Below are 21,258 nucleotides of genomic sequence, written 5' to 3'. Positions count from 1 at the left end.
TCTTTGAGCTTTTGACTCATGAAGTCATACAGTACATTCACAGTTGGAGCTCTGCTCTGATTTCAAAAGACATTTGCCTTTCATCCAGAAATTCAAGGTTTTGACTACATTTTTTCCCCCAAATATGCACTTGCCAGCAAGGCAGTCTGTAACGTTTCTGTCAGCTGCTATTGACTATTAAATAGCTCACAACAAGGCAGAAACTTCCCTGGTCACCCTGCTATGAAGGACTTTCACTTCTACCTTCACGGTGGAGGAAGCAGAGAAGACTTGAGGGAAATCTCACCAACATTATGGCAATGGAGGTCAGGGAACTCTGCTGTTTGATGTTATATTCCTTAATTTCAAAGTTTTATTATCTGATTTTTTTTATATGATTCATGCTGGTTGGTGTTACTTTGTATCTGCAGATCTTTATTGTTGATTAAATTTCACTAGCTAAAACTCTATGAGTGAACTTATATTCTTCTGGGAGATCACTGAAATGCCAATAGAATAGACGGTTATTTATTTATTTTTTTTAGATCTTGTCTTGGTTTCTGACAAGAAAAAACAATGTCCTGTCACGGGGCCAACATTACCTTAAAAGTATCGGTGGATGTGGAAAAACCACATTCTTGTCCATGGCACGGTCCAAGGAAACCTCTATTTGTGTGCATGTCAAGAAGGGTGTTTATGTGTGATGTGGGATGATGTGGTGCCGTGATAGACACACTTCAACAAGCCATAGCTTGTTGTTAAGCAAGCAAAGCACTGCTGCTGTCTGATTTGACAGGACTCCCAATAACATAGTGGGTGGCACATGTCAGTGTGTGTGTTTGGCTGTGTGTATATGCTTTGGTAGTTTGGCTGCAAGTAACCGCGTACAGGTTAATGCATCCTCAGATGTGAATGCCATATGTTTTGGTGTGTGTGAGTGGTAGTAAGTAAAGTGCCTTAAGGCAGAACCCAGTATCGATGGGGATTACTAACACTTAGCCGACACCACTGAGACTGCAAAGGCAGTAAATGATTTAGAATCACTGGCCTAATGTAATGAAAGAAAGGTCCTGTCAAGAACACACACACACACAGAAACACACACACTTGTACCTACATATTGGTGCTAATCCTGTGAGCTTACATCTCCATTAACACTAACCCTGCACCACAAACCTACTGCAGCGAGCTAGTACTCTGTGTTTCCCTGAGGATATCAGAGACACACTCACTCTGCATCTCTCTGACACAAACACAGCCTGAAGGGATGTCAATATCAGTTCACAGCACAGTAATACAAGTGGTTGTGTGAGCAAAAGTGTATTTTAAGACGTTGTCTATATAACCTTGATGGTTTTATTGTACTTGTTTATGAGTGAGCAAATGTACTCTGCCTCGACAACATGCAGTATGTTACTCATTTACAGAGCTTTTTATTTTCTTTCTTGCCGGGCCACCTCTTTCCTCACACCCGCATATGAACACGCTAATACAACGTAGTACTTTTTGTAGATTTAACACAAGATTCGACTGTCTCGAAAGAACTGCAATAATGTACAGTCAACTTAGTATGAAATGAAAAGTGTGACAACAACATCTCCACATGCATGTCCGCAATACAGTCTCACTAAGGGACCAGGGACCCTTTTATAAAAGCACTTTTACATAGCCATAATATTGGTCACAAACTCAGGATATTTTTGTGGTTTATATCCAGAAGAAACTGCAAATGTAAAGCTTGACATCGACCAAATTTGCTGCAAAGTGGTCGTATTGGACCCTATTCGATTTTAGACGGCTCCTTATAAACTAATGGTCCTAATAAAGTCAGTGTAGTTCCCACCTGAACTACTGTACCAGTGGATTTATGATCTGTTTGTTAGACACACGCTGTTCCAGTTTCCTCAGTGCTTGATTTCTTAGTAACACCACTAGAGCGTACTCTCTCACATACACACGCACCATTACATATTATACAGCACCCATAATAAAGGCGTTAGTTCGATCAGCCCGCTTCCACTAAAGCCTAATTGAATTAGCACTAACCAGGCATTTGCACCTTAACAGCATGGGTAACCCAGAAACTGTGGCACGAGGCCTCCAAGCATTATAGCTACACCTGTTTGTGTGTGCATGCTAGATTTGCTGGGAAATGTGCTTGAATGAGTAATTTCACTAAAAAATAAGGAGAAATTTAGTTTAAGGAAAAAGCTAAGTCAAGCGGTTTTTATATCAGGGACCTCCAGGTTCTTATCCTAAAGCTGTTCCTTTTTTTCTGAACAAAGCTCAGAGAAGGTTTCGCCAAACTCTCCGAACAACACAGACTTCTTTTAGATGGCTCCTGTTATTTAATGAAAACCACCTGTTCATTAGCAGGTTCTTGTATGTGTCAGCATTTATGACATTTGATCATTAGCATAATAAATGCCCCCCAAGTGTAAAAACGGGGAACATCACACAGCGGAGGTACAAGTCTGGAGACTTCACCAATTTATCAAAATCAGCTGTGGTTTTAGAAAACCCAAGACAGATTGAAATATATTTATAGATGTGCCAACTATGTGTCATCAGAGCAATTTGAACTGAAGCTGTGAATTTAGCCTGTCTAATAATGTTTTCACTGTTTCTGAAACAAAGCAGTGATTTAGAGACGAGGTGATTAAAAGGAAAAACAGCCATTATTACAGCAGGTAATGTTACACTTTTGGTTATTACAACAGAAGATGTTCACTTTGACAGTAATGTCCATAAAGAGCTTACTGACCTTTAAAAGTTGCCATAAAACAAAGGAAAAAGGAAAATAAAGTCTTTCAAACCTTTCAGTTAACTGGTAGATGCTGGAGCATTAAGTTTTTTATTTTTATTTTAGTTTGCTGTTGTTACCATTGGAGATGTAGAAACTAGTTAACATCACCACAATGAAAGTACATTGTGTTATGATAAAGCTTGGATGCCAGTGCAGAGAAGCGTTGGAGAAGTGATATGCGATGTGTGTGTGTGTTCATTTCTAAATGTGCCAAGCTAAGCCCCAGCAGTAAAGGTACACACACACACACATCGTGCTGCAGTGTGATTAAATCTTTAAGGAAAGTAGCACGAGTTTGGAGGGATAAGTAGTAGCCAGTATGAGGGGTTAACAGCTGGGTGGAGACTGACTTTTAATCCTGTCGGGTTTTAACATGATGGAGGAAAAACAACAAACCAGGCCGTGTGTTCTTAGTGCTCCTTTTTCTGCCAACAACACATCCTCACATTTACGAAGATTTACAGACAGAAATTTAAATGAAAAAAACACAGTCGGATGCCAATGAGAGATACAGTATGTGTCCCTTCACACCAGTACAGCACAGGGTTGATTGAGGTTATTTGGATATTTTGTGTTGATGAGGTTACACTAAAGTAAGATGCTCATTACTTCTTCTTTTTGTAGTCATTTCATTAGTTCTGCTAACAGACTGCGGACAGTGGGATGGTGATGGAGACGGGAGAGAAGGAGCAGGTTCTGTCCACTGTGTCCAGGAGAACATTAAATAGTTTGCACTTTATATAGCATTTTTCTGCCTATCGGCACTCAAAGTGCTTTACACTGCTTCTCATTAGACAGTTCACACTCACAATCACACACACACCGATGGGGGAGCTGCTATGCAGCTGGCCAACACTCACCGGGAGCAACTAAGTTGGGGTTCAGCGTCTTGCTCAAAGACGCTTAGACAATTGACCGAGATCGAACCAACAACTGGGGAATTGGTGGACGACCGCTCAACCTTCCTGCACCACAGTCATTAACATTATGTCCCTGTGCTGTTCAGTGCAAACAGAAACCTACTGAGCTGATCACATTCAAGCCATGTGAGCCTGATTAGCACAGAGATATAGTCATTTCAGTGGAAGCTATAGTGTCAATTTCACAATGGACCAAACATAATCATAGCGTCTTGCCAGAAAAAATGTCATGTTGAAGGCAGAGTTTTCTGTCTGTGAGAGTTTGACAGATAATTTATGCTACAATTTATGCCCCTGAAACATGTAGATCAGGGAAATCATTCAATTATTATCAATTAATCTCACAAATCAATTTTTGGGACTTAGTATTTTTAAAACCCTGTATATAGTGATGCCTGTGAGTAGACTCAGTTTATTGTAAGTTTGACTTTCTGACTGTTGGAAATATGAATCATTTAGAAATGATCATCACTCTTTGACCCCCAACACCAGAAGCCACTTTTTCTTTGTTATACAGAAACCAGTTCACCTTTGTTGCTTCCTTTTGTGTTGGCTTTAGAGTGGGTCAAAAGTGACCCCCCCCCACCCCTGCCACTATGGTACCTTTACTCGGAACAGGGAGGCAGTGCAGAAGAGCAGTGTGTCTACACAGGATATGTTCAGGCGCAGTATTGTTTTTATACAGTAGGTCGCCCTCAATTTGGCAGCATCCAGAGCCCAACATGCAAACACTGTAGTTACCGAAGAAAAGACATTTGCAGTGTATATTGCACATAAAAGTACACAGAAGCAAGATAAAATGTGTAATTAACTTGTCTTCTGGATTAAATGGCCACAAAATGTGGTGCGATCTTTATCCTAGTCGCACTATTAACAAAGATAATGTGCTTTAGCTAATCCCATAATTATAATCTTTCATATATTTATAGAACGCACCCCTTCACAGTGCAAGTGGAAAAGGTACATTAGTCTTTGGATTCAATAACCGAATAACCCTTCACATTTTCTGTAGCTGTGGATTACTGCTGGACAATTGTGCACCATTGTTTCTCACTTAACATCTATGGAAGAGCAAGCCTGACATCACCGACGCCTTAATAAACTTACAAATTAAATTCATTTCATTTTCGATTACATTACAGGCCGAAAAGCCTCAACTTTAAATGCTTCCTCCACCGTACTTTAGATTAAGTTTAACCATTGTGGTGCTGTGTTTTCTTTTTCTTTCATCATGCTCCATGATCTAGTGAATATAGATGTTACCAGCTTCAGTTCTTAGCCATACATCACAGAAATAATGAGTGTTTGCCTGTGGAACCTAAAGCGTTTGAGATTATTATGTCACCCTGCCAGCTTTGTGCAAAGCAACAATACTTGATCCTAGTTTTCTAGTTTCTCCTCGTGTGGAAGGCATAAGTCAGTAGATGCTCTTTGTGAACAACAAGCTAGAAAAGTATGAGTAGTACAAGTAGTTCTAAACCACTCTGTCCTCTTTTATTGACTGTTTTTTTTAATTCAGTTTTAACCCTTGTTGTTGTAATTATGGGATAGGCTGATATCATGGCCTTTAATTTTTTCAACCTGCAGTGTTAATGTTTAAATGATGATTTTGGTTGATTCATTTAAAATATTTAGTTTGATTATGATTAAAACCATATTATAAGAGAAAAAAAATGCATAAATGGAGATTATTCCACTTAGGTTTATTTACATTTCTAGCCTTAGAGGGCAGGTACACTTAGTTCAACCTAATGTTCAATCGAATTCCACAGATGTGCAATACATCCTACTGCATGGAGCTGTTAAGACTGTATGAGTTAAAATAAAAGCATAACTGTTCGACATGTGAGACAACTGGAAACCCACTTGAAACACATTCTTCTTATACAATTCTCTTTTCCTCTTTTCCTATTTAAATTAATTCATAGCCACTGAACATAATTACCAACTAACATCAGTATCGGCCTTCAAAAACCCATGTTGGTCAAAGCGCGGCCTGATAAACTTAAAGCTCTTCCTAACCTTCTGCCAAGCTCTTATCATCTAGAAAAGCCACTGCAGTCAAAACCTTTGATCTGCCTGGCTCAGTGGCTATCAGGGAGCCGACTACTGTGTGTGTGTGTGTGTTTGTGTGTGTGTATGGTGTGTGCGCGCGTACACCCCGATGCCTGGCCAGTCTCAGCCCCACCGTAGGCCTGTGACAGGTGCTAATGCCGGGGCGAGAGGCTGCACGGGCCTCCATGCTCCCCACTGTGATAACACTGACCGACCTCCACAAACATAAACACACGCACACATTCACTCTCACTCCAACAGTGGCTAAGCTTCCTGATAACTGTGCTGCACTTCAGAAGCGATCTGTGTGTATGTTGGATTGATTTTTCAAAGGATTCCCCTTTAGTGCCACCAGGGTCCTCCATTAAAGCCAGCCGTGAGAGCCTGGATTGAGTGTGTGTGTGTGTGTAACAATAGCTTTGTGTTTTGCCTTAGAGGTGATACGATGTTGTTATGTCCTGCACATTGTTTAATACTGGATAACTGGGATGTGTGTGTGTGTGTCTTTGTAACAGTGGAATTGAATTTTGTAGCTGTAAAGGCCCATCTGGACAAGACAGCTTAGTGTTGCTGAGGAAAGTGAGGCTCATTGTTTCTAAAAGTACAACCTACTAAAACCTCCAGCTGACCATTTGGCAGATTTGACATGTCTACATATTTTTCAATTTTTTTCAATCAACCCTTTCCAAGCTGTTCACACAAGTCTTAGTGTGTAGATTGACTTGTACGGTCGTAGAAATTCGGTATGTTCAGCTGGGAATGTTAGTGTAATTTACATTTAATGTATATCACATAATCAGTAAAGTAAATGATTCCATTTACCTTTATGTTTTTATCTGGTAACATATACATTAATACTATTACTTTTACTATTTCACTAGCACATACATGAAGGCAGAGAAACACGGATGCTGATCTTTCCAGGAAAGGAAGCTCCTTTGATTTCATTCTGTCTGCTTTCTCACTGGGGTTTTACTGATACCAAAACCACTAGAGAAACATTCCTGAGTTGGTGCATGTCCACTTTTTTGAGAGTCAGAGACATAAAAGTATCCACAAGAAACAGTTATATAGGAGGTAGACACAGGAAGGACTTCATTACCTAGAACTTAAATGGCATTAGTAACATATTGCTCTAATTACAAGGACCAAACCTGCAGGAACTGCCTGCTGTGGTTTGCATTTGTTCTGACTTTGAGATAAGACTGAAACATGATTTGACTAAAATCATGTTTATTCTGAGCACTTTTGGAGGCTGACCAGTTCCCCCCTATAGAGTCACCACACACTTTTAGGGTAAATGCAGCAGGTTCCGTTTTCGGAATAGTAAATTATACTAAACGATTTAAGTAAAACCCCAGAACTAAAGAATATGGACCTCAAATGACTGCACATAAAATTAGTTCTTACTTATTAGTTACTTTCCGTTACTAAATTACTATTTCTGGCAGTATAAATGAGACATTTCTGGAGTAGTTCAGTCTTATTTTTGATATGTGGAGGATTTACACTGATCAGCCACAACATTAATACTAGTGGCTTCAGTAAAGTCATGCAGGACCAGCAGCATGCTCACTCACAGCCCCTCACACAGCCCCTCACACAGCCAAATATCATACAATGTGTAGAATTACACGTTAGTAAAAGTGCAAGGCCTAAAAAAGTAAATTTGTTCTCCCACTACAAGTACTTAAGTAAAAGTACTAAGCAGATCATCTACATTTTACTTAAAATACAATGGTAAAAGTACTCCAATATTTTAAACAATACCCATGATCATAATTATGTGAAAATATGTACTGTAGTTAATAAAAAATAAGGTTTGAACATCACTGATTTGAGATGATTTGAGTTGATTTTAACCCCTTTCTCTGCTGACACATGGTTCACATACCTGCATTTGTACATCAGCATTTTTATTAGTTCCTAATATTTTTGTAAGAAACAGATTAAAACACTTTCCACAACCTTAATTCATGCTTTGCTCTTTCCCTAAAATACACACATTCACACATTCATATTCATGCTACAATTTGGAATGCACACACACACACACACACACGCACAGACACACACAGTCCATACGTGTACACAGCATGTGACAACTCAATACAAACTGGCCCATAAGCAGCTGTTTAATTTTTCTTTAAAACTTATGTCTGAAGGCAGGACTCTACTTTTAGAGTATAAACTATATCAGCCAAACATTTCTCCCCCAACGCAAGAGTAATAATTTGACAAGCATTCTGCTGGTGTCTATCAGTTAAGCTGCTTTAGTCCCAAACTGCCATGCTAACAAACAACTGGTAAGCACACAACACATGCCTGTCAAGCCTAATCCACACAGGCCTACGTTGCACCTTAATCTTTTCTCTTTTCTGTCTGCCGTAATTTCTGCAATCACAGAGATCTTGGTCTTTGGAGCCAGAGAGTCTGCAACCTGTTTCTCTCCATCTCCTCCTCTCTCCCTCTCTTTCTTTCTTTCTGTGTTTAGGTGTGTGTGTGTGTGTGTGTGTGTGTGTGTGTGTGTGTGTGTTTGTCCTCTCAGCCAGCCAAGCAAGCAGGCATGCAGGCACTAAAACAAGTGGTTTATTCTATTAGTGTGTTCATTTGAGTTGGTCACTGTGGCTGCAAGCACTTAAAGGTGATAAAGGCTAAAAAGAGAGGGTTTAGTGGTTCTGTTAGGAAAGTGCTCCTGTGACTCACATGCTAATAAACAACAATACCAACCTATGTTTCAGTTGTAGCTTATCACCATCTGTTCAATTCTGCACATCAGCATCTCTTTTCTTGTAAAGACCTAGGAAATATGTGACAGACAGGCAAACAGGAAATGAGTCAAACAAGCACAAAGTCTTTATCAGTATAATTTCAACTGTTAAAAGTTTTGTAGCTGTGTCTGTATTATTATGTGTCTGTGTAGTATTTGAGGTTTTTTTTAGCTTTATTTAATCAGATAGAGCCCACTGAGCTTTAAAACCACTTTTCAAAGGAAGACCTGGCAAAAACAGTAGCATTACATGATTATACAGTGTATAAGTAATACAGTACATACCACGTAATACACGTACCACGTAATACAGTGTATACCAGTAAGATAACACACACACACACACGCGCACACACACACACACACAAAGCTTTTTTGAATGTCCCGCAGTCCTTTGTCTCATTATAATGATTTAGTTGTTTACTTATTTGTGTATTTAACCCAAACTCATGAGCATTTTATTCTTACAGATTTGCACATCTTTTTCAAAATGTTGTCATGTTGAGTCTATTCGTACTTCATCACAATTTCCTTCTCTGTTTCTGACTTTTTCTCATTAGTAATACACCACTAGGACAGATCACAATTAATTTAATTCAGTTCAAATCAACTTGAGTGAAAAGTTAAGAGAGAAAAGACAAGAGCAACAAAAAGCAACAACAAAACATTGGGCAGATTGGTCGGGGACACCTGCAGTAAGGGACAGAGAGAGGGGGACAGAGAAGGACAAAGACAACTACGGGAAAAAGCTAGTGAAGGCGAAATATGTTACTGCTGACTCAGACGATTAACCTGAGCATCCTGAGTCAATAGCAGAGAAAATGACACACAAACGACACCTAAATGCTTCGACATATGGATGGTCTGAGTCAGGTGATGAGGATCATGGTTGAAATTCTGATTATAAAGAGAAATGTGTTATATCAAAACATCTTATTCTTAATGATCCCTACTGTCTAAATGCACCAAACAGCCTCTGTCTTCTTGATTGATGTAATTGATGTAGTGTTACTGAGCTGGTCATCGACCTCTAAAACTCAGGAATCTAAAAAGGTTCTGCTGGTTCTTCTTCCATGTCACAGTTATTGCTGCTGAGAACACTTGAAACATTAAAAGTGGATTTATAAACTTGTCCTGACCTGTGTGTCACCACAAACTGTCATTGTAGAGGTTTACAGAGTTTCTTGCATTGCACACACATTGTAGACTGACAGAAAAATAACGCAAACGATATAAACCTGGACACAGTTTTAGCACCACATCAAAGCCTCTGATTTTTGTAAATGATAGTGTATTAATGTATGTATTAAATTTTCAATACATTTGCTAAATTTCTATATAAAACGTTTCACTGTGTGTTGGTTAATTATTGCATATGTGTAAAAGTGGCAATTTAATTTGTTAAAAATTAAATGTACAAAAGAACATGTTTATGGTAAATGGTGCAGAACCATGTGCAAACAAATCATTCAGTTGCTTTGTGTTCAGTTACTGCATAATCAACACAGCAGGTATTGTCGCATCTTAAGGTCCATTTGACAGTAAAGCTAATTTGAATCATATTTGTGTTTTTGTCTGTGTGTGTTTTGTCTGTAGGACAGTTTGATGGGCGAGGTGTGACCCTGCTTGAGGTATGCGGTAGCTGGCCAGAGAGCTTTGGCGTGCCACGTCACAACATAGGCTCCGCAGACGCCAGCGACGAAGGCCTGCGAGAAAGACTGGCAGACGCCATGTCTGAGTCCCCCTCCAGGGATATAGTGGGATCAGCTACAGGTTAGTGGAGATTGAATAATGCACAAATAGACTCACTCATATGACATGATCCACGTCCATGTGCATAAAACGTTTCAGTTTTTTTTACCACTGCAGGAAGAATCTCCAGTTTAAGAGTAAATCATAACTTTACGTCAGTGGCTGATTTCTCTCAGTCCAGAGTGAATGTTTCCAAAGTGCTGCTGGTGGTTTCATGGTTATTAACAATGGCAAGGACAAATCTGGGAATTGGAGAGAAGATGGTTTGTTTGTTGCATAGATCAGAGTAAATCTGATCTTGTCTGGTGTAAAGCAACAAAATGCAGCAAAAGAGGTTAGTTAACAAGTTGAAGGATGTGCAGAGGTTTTTCCTTTTCCACACACTGTTCTTGGGATATTTTTATTCTGTAAACCCCAAAAAACACAGTCACTTTTTACCATATTTTTGTTGCTATGATATGTGCATCACAAATGAGATACTTAAACAGCACCTTTAGAGGAAATATCCTGAAACTGCCTGTGAGGATTCTCCCTCAAGCAGGACATGATTATCCCAAAAGTGGTGTTCAGCAGCCGGTCCAGTTGCCACTTCCAGGATAATCCAAAAGATCTGTCTTTATCATAAGTTTGTGCAATTTCAAAGCTAAATATTTTCCCGAGATGCTTCAGAAACCCGAGCATTTCGTTGTGTAATATTAGTAGATTTTGTGCTAGTGTAACACTCTTTACACTTTCTTTAATGGTGATATGAGTCACTGCTTCTGTTCTAATTCATCTGGAATCTTATTATAGATGTTTCCATTGCAGCTCAGTGTCTTGTTAGGTAGCTCGACTTCCTTCCTGTGTGTGGCAGTACACAGCATACAGTGCTGCCAGGTCAAGGTCCAGTGATGGATTAACTCACCACTAGTAGGAGGTTCTGGTTGTCTGCCAACGTCTGTGTGCATGTGTGTATATGTGCGTGCTAGGTGCATATCTGCACACGCTATGCTTTACTTTGAGGCTTCCTGCCTCTGATTTTGTGTGTGTGTGTGTGTGTGTGTGTGTGTTTGCGCGCAGCAGACATGCCGTCGGCTCTGACAGTCCAAATGGTTAACTCATTTAGGAAGCGGCAGTGCTCTCCTCTCCTTAAGTGAACAAGAGTTCCTTTGATTTAAATGTGTGTGGTGGAGGGTGAGGAGGGGTGGTGAGACAGCCACAGGGCCACAGGGGTGGGGTATGGCGGTGCTGGAATAGGGGAGTGGGGGGTCACAAGGCCCTAATGGATTTAGCATTGACTATCAGCCCTCCACCATCCCCAACCATCCCTGGCCAAATCCAGCCCCCCACCTCCCCTCTCTGTTAGAACTTAACCTCATTTGTAGCCTCTCTCTCTTTCTCTCTTTCTTCTCATCGCTCTTTTTTACTACCCCCCTCCTCTTTCCCTCTCTATTTCTTCATTAGATTAGATCTTGGAGGCTCCCAGACACCAGTAGTCAGTCACCTCTTATTTTGGCCCCCACCGCCCCCACCGCCCCCAGTCGCATTGCATCTCGACCCCCATTTCCCCTCTCTACCCCTTTAATGCAACACAAAATTGATTACTGATCACATTACATCAAAATATACCCATGATACACACGCGCAAACACACACTCTTTTCTGCGCCTTGAGCTGTGCTGAAGACATCATCCTCAGGGAATGTGATGGACTCACTGGTTCTTCCATCCATTCAAACAGAAACAGGGGCTTCACTATGCGGAAGCTAATCTAATAGCGCATCGCTTCTTATAGTAACGTATAGGAAATGTCTCTGTGTCTGTTGTGCCGTGGATGGCAGTGTGACCGAACGATCCAGTTTGACACCATTTTCATTAGAACCACAACCTTTCAAAGTCATAGTTTCTATAAAAATACTGACAAAGGTGACTGATTCTAAAAATATGCTGCGGTTGATTTTTCTATGCAATTTTTTTCATCATAGACTGACTTCCATCCACCTCTTTTGTTAATGAGGTGGAGACTCACAGACACCACAATTTCCATGATTAGATACGCAGTTTGGGAGAGTTCAGCCTATTAATGAGGCTGGTCTCCAAAGTGGGAGATTGTTAGAGTCAGTTGGGTTCTCGCGTTCTCACATGTGGTGAAACTGGGGAAGAATTTGAATTCAGTGAGGGGTGATACTGAGTCAGATCATGCACATGTAGACACAACATGACAAGAAATGTGTTGTGGGGATTTCAGTGCTTTGTTTACAACCCACCGAAAAAATTGTAGCTGAGCCAGTAACCTGATAGAAATGTACTCAACACACCCATCTCATTTTGAATCCGTCCAGACTCTTTTCACACATGGGTGACCTCAGATATTAGCTGAGCTGCCTATTAGGGGTCTCACAGGATGAAGTCCAGGTAATATCTGGGGCGTCTGACTGAAATGTTTGCCTTTTCATGCATGCAGCTCCTCCAGTTAACATCTAGAGAAGATCAGGGCTGTATTGCTTGAGTTTAAGTAGAAAACTAGTAACAGAGACATATTACGGTTGGCTGATGTTAGGCAGCTTCAATCAATATGACATGGTCTCGTTGTATTTAGAGTCTTGTAGGGAGAAAGTTGGGGTTTGGCAGTTTGAACAGGCTTTGGTAGGTTGGGAAAGAGTTTAGGTTGGAGGACTTGTTCTCATAGTGCTCATAATACCATCCTACATTCATTGGTAGCTACTAGAAAATATCATAAACATTTTTCCAAATTAAATTGTAAAACCTAGTAGGTGAAAAATATTTACATATTTACATAAACTTATATAGAAAAGTTTTTGGTCGACTATGAACAATTTAACTGCCTATTACTCACAGTTCTGACATTGAAGAATAACTTTGTTGTCAAAAACTATTAAAAAGACATCACCCAGACAGACGACTTCACTACATGATTTATTTATTTTTTTCCAAAAGTGTGGTTGACATCAATTTTGTCCAAATTGATGCACATTTTCATGACTCCAGCAGAGAACTCACGCATGCACAGTCGAGTGACCGTGATACAAATACTAAATGCAGTTTCTAAGCATGTGGAGCAACGTTTGTATAAAAATAAATGAATCACACATTTTGCACTGTAGAAATATACAATTCAGTGTCTGGATGATGGGTTTTTGGATAAAAACTGGAGGTATAGACAGACTGATGGCTGATGAATAACCAAATGTGAAGAGAGAAGATTCAGTGCTGGTTTTAGCTTCTGTAAAGTTATTGTAGACAGTACGATTAGTTTGGATACCTTTAGTTTTCCATCATATTAAATAACATTTCAGAATTCTGAGAAACCTTTTGAAAACTGGTCAGAACCCAAATGTCTTTCATAAATGTAACGTGGGCTTAAGTGGCAGAAAACAGTGAGGCAAAAAAGATTTCTTGTAGCATTATGTTTTTTTTTTTTGTTGTTGTGGTAATAAATATTTGAATAATGGCCCCAAATAAGTGGTCCAACAGAGTGAATTGACATTTTATGATTAGGGGGTGGTGGCCCCTGTTTTTTAAACATCTCACAAAAATAAAGGAACGAAAAAGACATACATTACATTTGTTGGAGGGGAATTATTTCAACTGAATATGTTCCAGCTTGGTTCAAAAATGGTGAACAGAGATCTGTAGGAAAATGTGAAAAAGAAGGCAAACAAATGGAGTTAGCTCTAAGTTTTGCTGTTAGAGCCGCGATGTAAACAGACAAAAACTCCCTCCAAAAAACTATGCAACAGTAAAATCCATCTAAATAATTCAAGACGAAACCTAAACACACCATAATAAGAATCTATACTCCACAATTGCTTTTTGATAAAAGACATATCAAATCCTTGCCTGGTGTACACGAGGGCCCCATTAATCTTTAGGCCCCAGACCAAGCTATCAAGCTACTGATGAATGAAGCACACAGGAATGTGGAGCACCAAGCATCTCATTCATTTTTTATCCATTATGGTTCTTCCACACAAGCTTCAAAATTATGTTTCAAAAAAAAAAAGACCTGATTTCCTCTGGCAGCCGTTGACATGTCATTCTGTCCACATATGATCCACACATGATTCCTCCCCCCCGTCAAAGTTTCAGTATTCAGTAAATTCTTTACAGTTGACATGATTTCCACGTTAATGTATGTGCACTCAGAGTCTTCCCATAGTGAGCCGAGCTGTGTATGATGTGTGTGAATGTGCATGTCTTGGCCTGAGACTTAGATGGGCAGAGGCAGATGGTATCTTGCATAGTGTCTCCATTTGGTGGGTGCTGTGGCCCCAGTGCTTAGACACACACACAGCAGAGTGGAGCTGCTAACAGAGACCTTGATCCCGATTGCAAACACACTCACTCACATGCCTCACCTATGTACACACTCATTGCTTTTTCTGCCATATGTTTCTATGCAACTGTTGAGTGAATTTAGTTTGCATACTTTTCAAACTTTTACACACAGATAGTTTCATCTGTCTCCGTCATTATTATTGTATTTCTGCTGTTGTTTTAGTTTTTCCATCTCCAAAATCTATTTATTTGTGATAATTTACAGAAATGGATTTTGATGAAGACACAGCAACAAGCAAAACATTTCCACCCTCTATACGTCTCCTTATGACTCAGAAGACCTCTGAGCTGGAATTTGGGCTGATGTAACAAATCACAGTCTTCCTGACATTCTTCTCAAGCAAACATACACATTTTCTCACACTCACACACACACAATCGCACAGACACACACACAAGACACACTCTCACAGGCAGATTCACAAGGAAAACAAAGCCACCAGTCAGGGTAATGGGGCTCTCACGCTACGGCCGAGACCCAGCGTCGCCAGCTCGGAGGGCAGGTGACACTCACATTGAGACATGGAGGGATGGATGCGGAAAGAGACAGAACGGGTGATAAAGAAGAGGAAGGGAGAGAGAGGGGGACAGAGTCAGTGATGACTAAAACACACTGGGGTCAAAATTAGATTTGGCTCCAATGATATAATGTTGCTAACTAGATTTGGCTTATTGGTGCCTGCCCAACATAAATTCCATTGAAGCCATATGGAGAGTGGACGACTGCTCGACACGACCTGGTGTATCTCAGCTGAGAGCAGCTCCAGCAACAATGGCAGTTTCTTAACTCTGTTTATGTGCATCATGTCTTTTCAGAATATATGATATTGTTAAGTGGCGGGACATATTTTGTATTTATTTTTTTGTCTTCATCTTTGGTGCCGAGTGCTTATGGCTGTGGTGTCACATACTGTGCATCAAAGGAGTTTGTACTGGAAGAAACAGCAGACACTGTTTTGCCGAGACCCAAAAATCACTTTAGTGTCCACGTTTATCACTGAGAAATTAAGCTTTTTCATTTCTTTTTGAAGGTGCAGGACTGTCTACATTGCAGGCCAATATTTCATAAATACTGGTTTGTAGTTTATGGTACGATTAATTTCTGCTGGTAATTAAAAAATATGCTTTATATTGAGGTGGGTCAGTTAAATCTCATGTCTTTTTTCGGTTTTACTATTAACAAAGCAAAACTAGTAAACATGATTTGTTTACCTTTCCACTGCATCATCGTGGCACAGGATTAGCGTCCAGTTTTAATTAAACACAACATTTTCATCAGACACTCAAAGTGACAATTATTCTGCTCTATTGTCAATTGAAATCAATCAGTGTGCAACCTGGATTAGATTATTCATCTGTGCCGTAGACCTGTGTTGTCCAAAAACCTTTAAAAGCACATCAGCCAGACACACTGGCCTACTGGGTGACACGTTAACTTAATTTGAAACATATGATGGAGAATGTTTTTTAAAATGTTGCTCTGATAGCTACTAATCCAGTAACTCGGACAGCTTTCTGAAATAAACCGGTCATGCAATAGTGGGAAATAGCAAATATGTTGTTACAGGACCTAAGTAGAAATTTTAAGTAAATAGCCCCATCGGGGCTCAATAAAGTTTTCCACCCAACACAACACAATATTTTGCATTTCCATTTCCATTTAGTCATTTAGCAGATACTTTTATGCAAAGCGACTTACAAGTGAGGTACAAGGCAGCAAAAATCTAAGTCAAGGAGAAAACATCAAAGCAAAGTCCTATCAGAAAAATGTTCACATTTCATAAGATGCAAGTGCAAGAAAGAGCAGAAAAGTTTTTTCGTTTTGTTTTGGGGTTTTTTAAAAATAGATTTAGGTGCATAGGAAGATGAGGAAGACTTCTGTTTTCAGGTTTTGGTTTGGTCTATTTGGTGCAGCAGCTCCTGACAACATTTACATGAAGTGATACATTTTTCAAAAATTCTTATGCCTGCATTTTGTCCAAAAATGGTAAAAGCTCCTAAACATTCAGATCAAACATTGAAAACGAATTGCACATCGGAGCCAAGATAATGCTAATTATTTTTAGTATATAGTTTTTAATATATTATTTGAAGTTAAGTGGTTTAAGTCTTTGGAATATAATATTTCATATGGTCCATTATAAATGTACTTTTTACTTTGATACTTTAGTTACATTTCAGAGCCTGTACTTTCACTTTTACTTGCGTAAGAAAGTTGAGTTAAAAAAGATCAATACTTCTATTTTTACCAAAGTCTTTTCACAAAAGTATCTCTACTTGTATTTGAGTAAACAATGTGTGTACTTTTACGACCTTTGTGTGCATGTGCGAGATCTCCAGTGGAATTCTAGCCACTCTGAGCATTTGGTGGAATCTTTGGGCAAATGTCTCCCCCATTGGAGCCGTGTGTCTGACTCAGGTGTTTTTATTACAGAGGTCTACAGCACAGACTGCTGAACGAATCTTGGTTGCAGACAGACATCGACCATGAGTAGGCACAATGGATTATTAACACTGCTATTAGTTTAAAAATAGTTACACTTTAATGGTTCTTAAACCTCAACTTGCTATTTGCCTTTATCGATAAGCTGAGTCTCTTACTCAGTACTTACATGGTGCAAACAGTGCTTCATTTGTTTTTTTATGATTCTGTGCTGCAGTGTCTGTCTGTGTCTGTGTCTGTGTGTGTGTTTGGGGGAGGGGGGTGATTAATGAGGTGAGGGTACAGAGGACCACCCACAACTACTAAGGCATAACCAGTTCTGTTTTTGGATCCCAGCTCCAAAAACTGGGACTAATAACAATAATAATAATAATAATAATGATTGTAGGTCTGAACCACACAGAGCTGAGCTGGCTCTCGCACTGGGTAACTCAGCACAACTATTTAAAGGCGCTTTAACAACACCAACAAACTGAGAGTGTTGGCCTGAATCTATACTGCATGTGTTTCTATCAGCTACCTGATGGCTATACACAATGCTCTGAAAGCTACTTACAGGTGAACCAAAAATCTAAGCAGCAAATAGTTTTCGTCAGGGAGAAGACAGTGAAGCAAAGTGATATAAAAGAACAGGTTTGAGATATAAACGAGAGTCATTTCTCAACATCCTGAGAGAACAGGAAGTTGCAGGTCCGTCTGCGATCTTTTCCTGTGTGGTGTAGGAACCACCAGACACTGTGGTGTCAGAGCCCACTGGCTGAGTGTAATCATGGAAACGAAGGTGCTGTAGTTGGAGGCCAGAGCTTTGAACCTGACGCAGAGATCTGAACAGTGCTGTGACGTGCTGATGCATTTTGGATCACGTGGAGGGGCTGACTGTGTTTTCTGATGTTGATGTGTAGCAGTTTAGGTCATTTATAGGGGTATAGGGGCTGAGTTTAGACACTGCGTATTGGTGATGGCTAATAGTAAGGGGCAAGCGAACATAATGCATTTCCTTACAAATATAGCTGTACAAATGTTTGTGTGTGAGTGTATTTCCCAGTCATACCCTTGTGACTGGCCTTCACTACCACTAACTTCACTACTTAGAATGTTCTTATTATTTATGAGCTTGCAGGCGGTGGTCCAAACAGGCATCCTGACTTAATAATTGGTCATTTGCTGATGGAGCCTTGACTTTAGGAGTCTGGCCTGGTGACATGCTGTATGTAGACTTTGGAAAAGTTCCATTGTGTTTCTGATGTTATCACTTCAGGGAAAACATTAGCTGTGCCCATATGCCATTGCTGTGTTTGTGTGTGTTTGGGTAGTGCCTGCACGCTACATGTAAGAAGGCCAAATTAGGCCTAAAATAAGAGGTATCTGTTGCTGTAATTGTGGGTTTCCTCTTCAACACATGTATCCATGTATTTATGAATACAGCATTTGTGAGGCTTTGGGTTTTAGCACTTGACCTTGTATCTTAAAGGAACAGCAAATGTTGCTTATCTCCTTCACCCCATTTACTAATCAATATTACACTAGACAGCGTTGCACCTTAATAGCATGCTATTTTTCCATTTGGACCAAGTGTTGATTTTCCATTTGATGAATGTGCACTGTATATTACAATAACCTATCAAATGTAATGCCTTATTGTTTTAATGCCACTGGCAACTGCTAAGAGCCTGTAATCTACCATATGCATCTAAGTGCTGTTGGGCTTCTGACTGGAAAAATGCAATACATTACTCATTACTGTTACTCATTTCTCAAGCACCATAATTGCTTTAGTTATTACTGCCTTTGAGCAGTAATTGGCTCATCTACTCATTATTTTTCTGTTGATTGTTCAGGTTTGGGGCTTGTATTCAAAACAACCTGGAGAATTTCTCTCCATTAAAGTGTTTAAATATTCTCATGTGTTTTGAAAGTTGTTGTCTCAAGGAATATTTTCAGATGGATGGTGTGTGGTTTGGTTTTTCATATTTTCCTTCTAGTTTCATGTGTGTGGATTAAGCCAGATGCACCTGTGTGGATTGCTGTCGTTCTCACAGATTGTGGATTGATGTTAGCTGTTTGGCACTAGTATCTAACCTGCTGGCATGACCACAACATCTGCTGTGATGATAAAAACCAACTCTATCATTTTATGCTGAAAGTTGCTACTGTCATAATTTCACATGATTGTGATGAGCTTTTCCAGGCTAGAGAGTCGGAATCTTGACCATCTTCAGAGTAATGAGGAGGCTGTAATGTAATAAATGTTTATTCTCCACAGTTTATTTATCGTGGTTTTTAGAAATATCATTCACACAAAAGAGGCTTTTCACAGATATCACGATAGATTTGCAGTTGCAGACTTTGATACATTTTTAAATATTCAATGACAGTTAACTTTATCATGCATTTTTGTTTGCACAGTAGAACATCATTTTTCCTAAGTTAGAATTTATCTTGGCATTACATTAAATGCAATTTAGCTGAAAAAATGCACAAATTACAAAATATAAGTTTAATGATTTTACAACTGAGACCAATTTGAGGAAATGCCAGTTACATACAGTTGGATTCAGAACAATATTGATAATTAAGGGATTATTCAATGGATGGCAATGGATTTTCTTCACCTCAAGGACGCTGTACTATTTTCCCTGAAGACAGAGGATGAAACTAAGAGGTGCTGTTTAAAAGCTTATGTTAAGATAAATGTTCTTAACGCATTCTGGGTAGAGCTGATGCACTATGTTCAAAGATGGATTGTGTCTTCAACACTACCCGGTGTTTGTTGTGATTGCAGGGACGTTGGCTTATGAAAGGTGAAGTAAGGCCATAAAGTGCAAACATCAAAGGGGTGAACAGTACGTCGTACGAAAGTAATTGGCATCTACTATTTTCACAAAGCTGTATTATTGACAAATATTAAATGACACAGACATTATTCATCCATCCATGTGAAGCACATTGCATTGTTTTCATCCCTAAGGGACAGAGTGTAGTATCCCAGTTACAGAATATGGCCACTTACTAGTGAAATGTGAGAATTATGTTTTCATAAATTAGTGGAATAAAAACAGACTTTATATTGGCAGAATCTTTCCTTGAAATTAACATTAGCCCATTCATTCAAAAAGCAGAAAAAAAAAACAAAGCCTAATAGTCTTCCAGCAATAACTACTTAGAAAGTATTGATGCCATTACATATCAGCCATGTGATGATCTGAAAAGAATGGAAACCCTCCAGCCAGTTTAATTAAAGCATTCTTTTTAGCTAAGATACAAATATGTGTAGTTTCAATTCCAACTCACTTAGAAAAACTAGCTTACAACTGTTGTCTAGAGATGATCAAACACATTTATATTGAACATAGGGAACATGACCATCCAGCAGTGTTGGGTTTGAACATAGTGTCAAAGTGCTTCTCTTCTCACTCTACAATCTGGACTTCATCTGTGTCTATGAGCTGTCAGAAAAGAAACATCCCATTTGTTTCTATTATATAAAAATGAGTTCCCTTTTTAAGTTTTGTTATTGCATAAATCCTTCCATAGAAAACCTCATTAGTTGCTCTATTAAGGAAACATGAAAAGTAGACTGCAAGCCTGTTCAGACAGCTGTGTGATTTAATGGTTGTACAATACATCCTGTATTTGAATTGGCCCAATACACAAAGCCGCGTTATTATCCTGCTGACTGACTGGTTTCTTCACTATTCAGCCTTGTTTTAGTACACTGATACCCATCATAAGAGCAACAACACACAGCGATATGTGGAGGGGTTGAGGTGGTGTCTGAGCTTGGAGGTCCTTCTTTTCCGATCAGTCAGTACAAATGTCTGCTGGCTTCAGTTCTACACATACAAACAAAACCACACAATCACATACACCAGCAAGAGCAACAAGTGGCTTTAAGCGTGTGGATCCTTCCCTTTACAATAGGAAAAACACACAGTTGCCTTTGAAGTAGTCAATTGTGTGTTTGTTCTGTGAGGTTGAAACTGACAAACGCAAGTTAGAGGTTAGATACCTGAGCTAGGCCCAAAGGGACCCAAGGGATCGGTTCGGGTTTGGACAGAACTTTAGAAATTACGTTTGGGCTTGGTCACGCAGGTCAGGATAAATAGGTGACCTTGTAAATACTGAAAACTCTAAAACAGACTACGGAAATATGTTCATATTCTTTGTTAAAATTTAAAGTGCTATTAAAGTAAAAT

General features: G+C 39.4%; 1 protein-coding gene across 2 annotated transcripts in view; it reads left to right on the top strand.

Moving 5' to 3' along the window:
• The window catches only part of bcas3 (BCAS3 microtubule associated cell migration factor), a 309,008-nt gene that overhangs the window by 266,106 nt on the left and 21,644 nt on the right, over positions 1–21,258 (top strand). For both annotated transcript variants that reach the window (XM_067508758.1, XM_067508757.1), the window contains one exon: positions 10,127–10,303. In XM_067508758.1, coding sequence (XP_067364859.1) covers positions 10,127–10,303 — 177 coding nt within the window. The remainder of the gene's footprint in view (positions 1–10,126; positions 10,304–21,258) is intronic.

The sequence above is a fragment of the Channa argus genome, chromosome 6 (genome assembly GCF_033026475.1).
Source record: "Channa argus isolate prfri chromosome 6, Channa argus male v1.0, whole genome shotgun sequence".
NCBI lineage: Eukaryota > Metazoa > Chordata > Actinopteri > Anabantiformes > Channidae > Channa > Channa argus.
The sequence above is the reverse complement of the archived record's forward strand: the minus strand, read 5'-3'. Positions and strand labels throughout refer to the sequence as shown.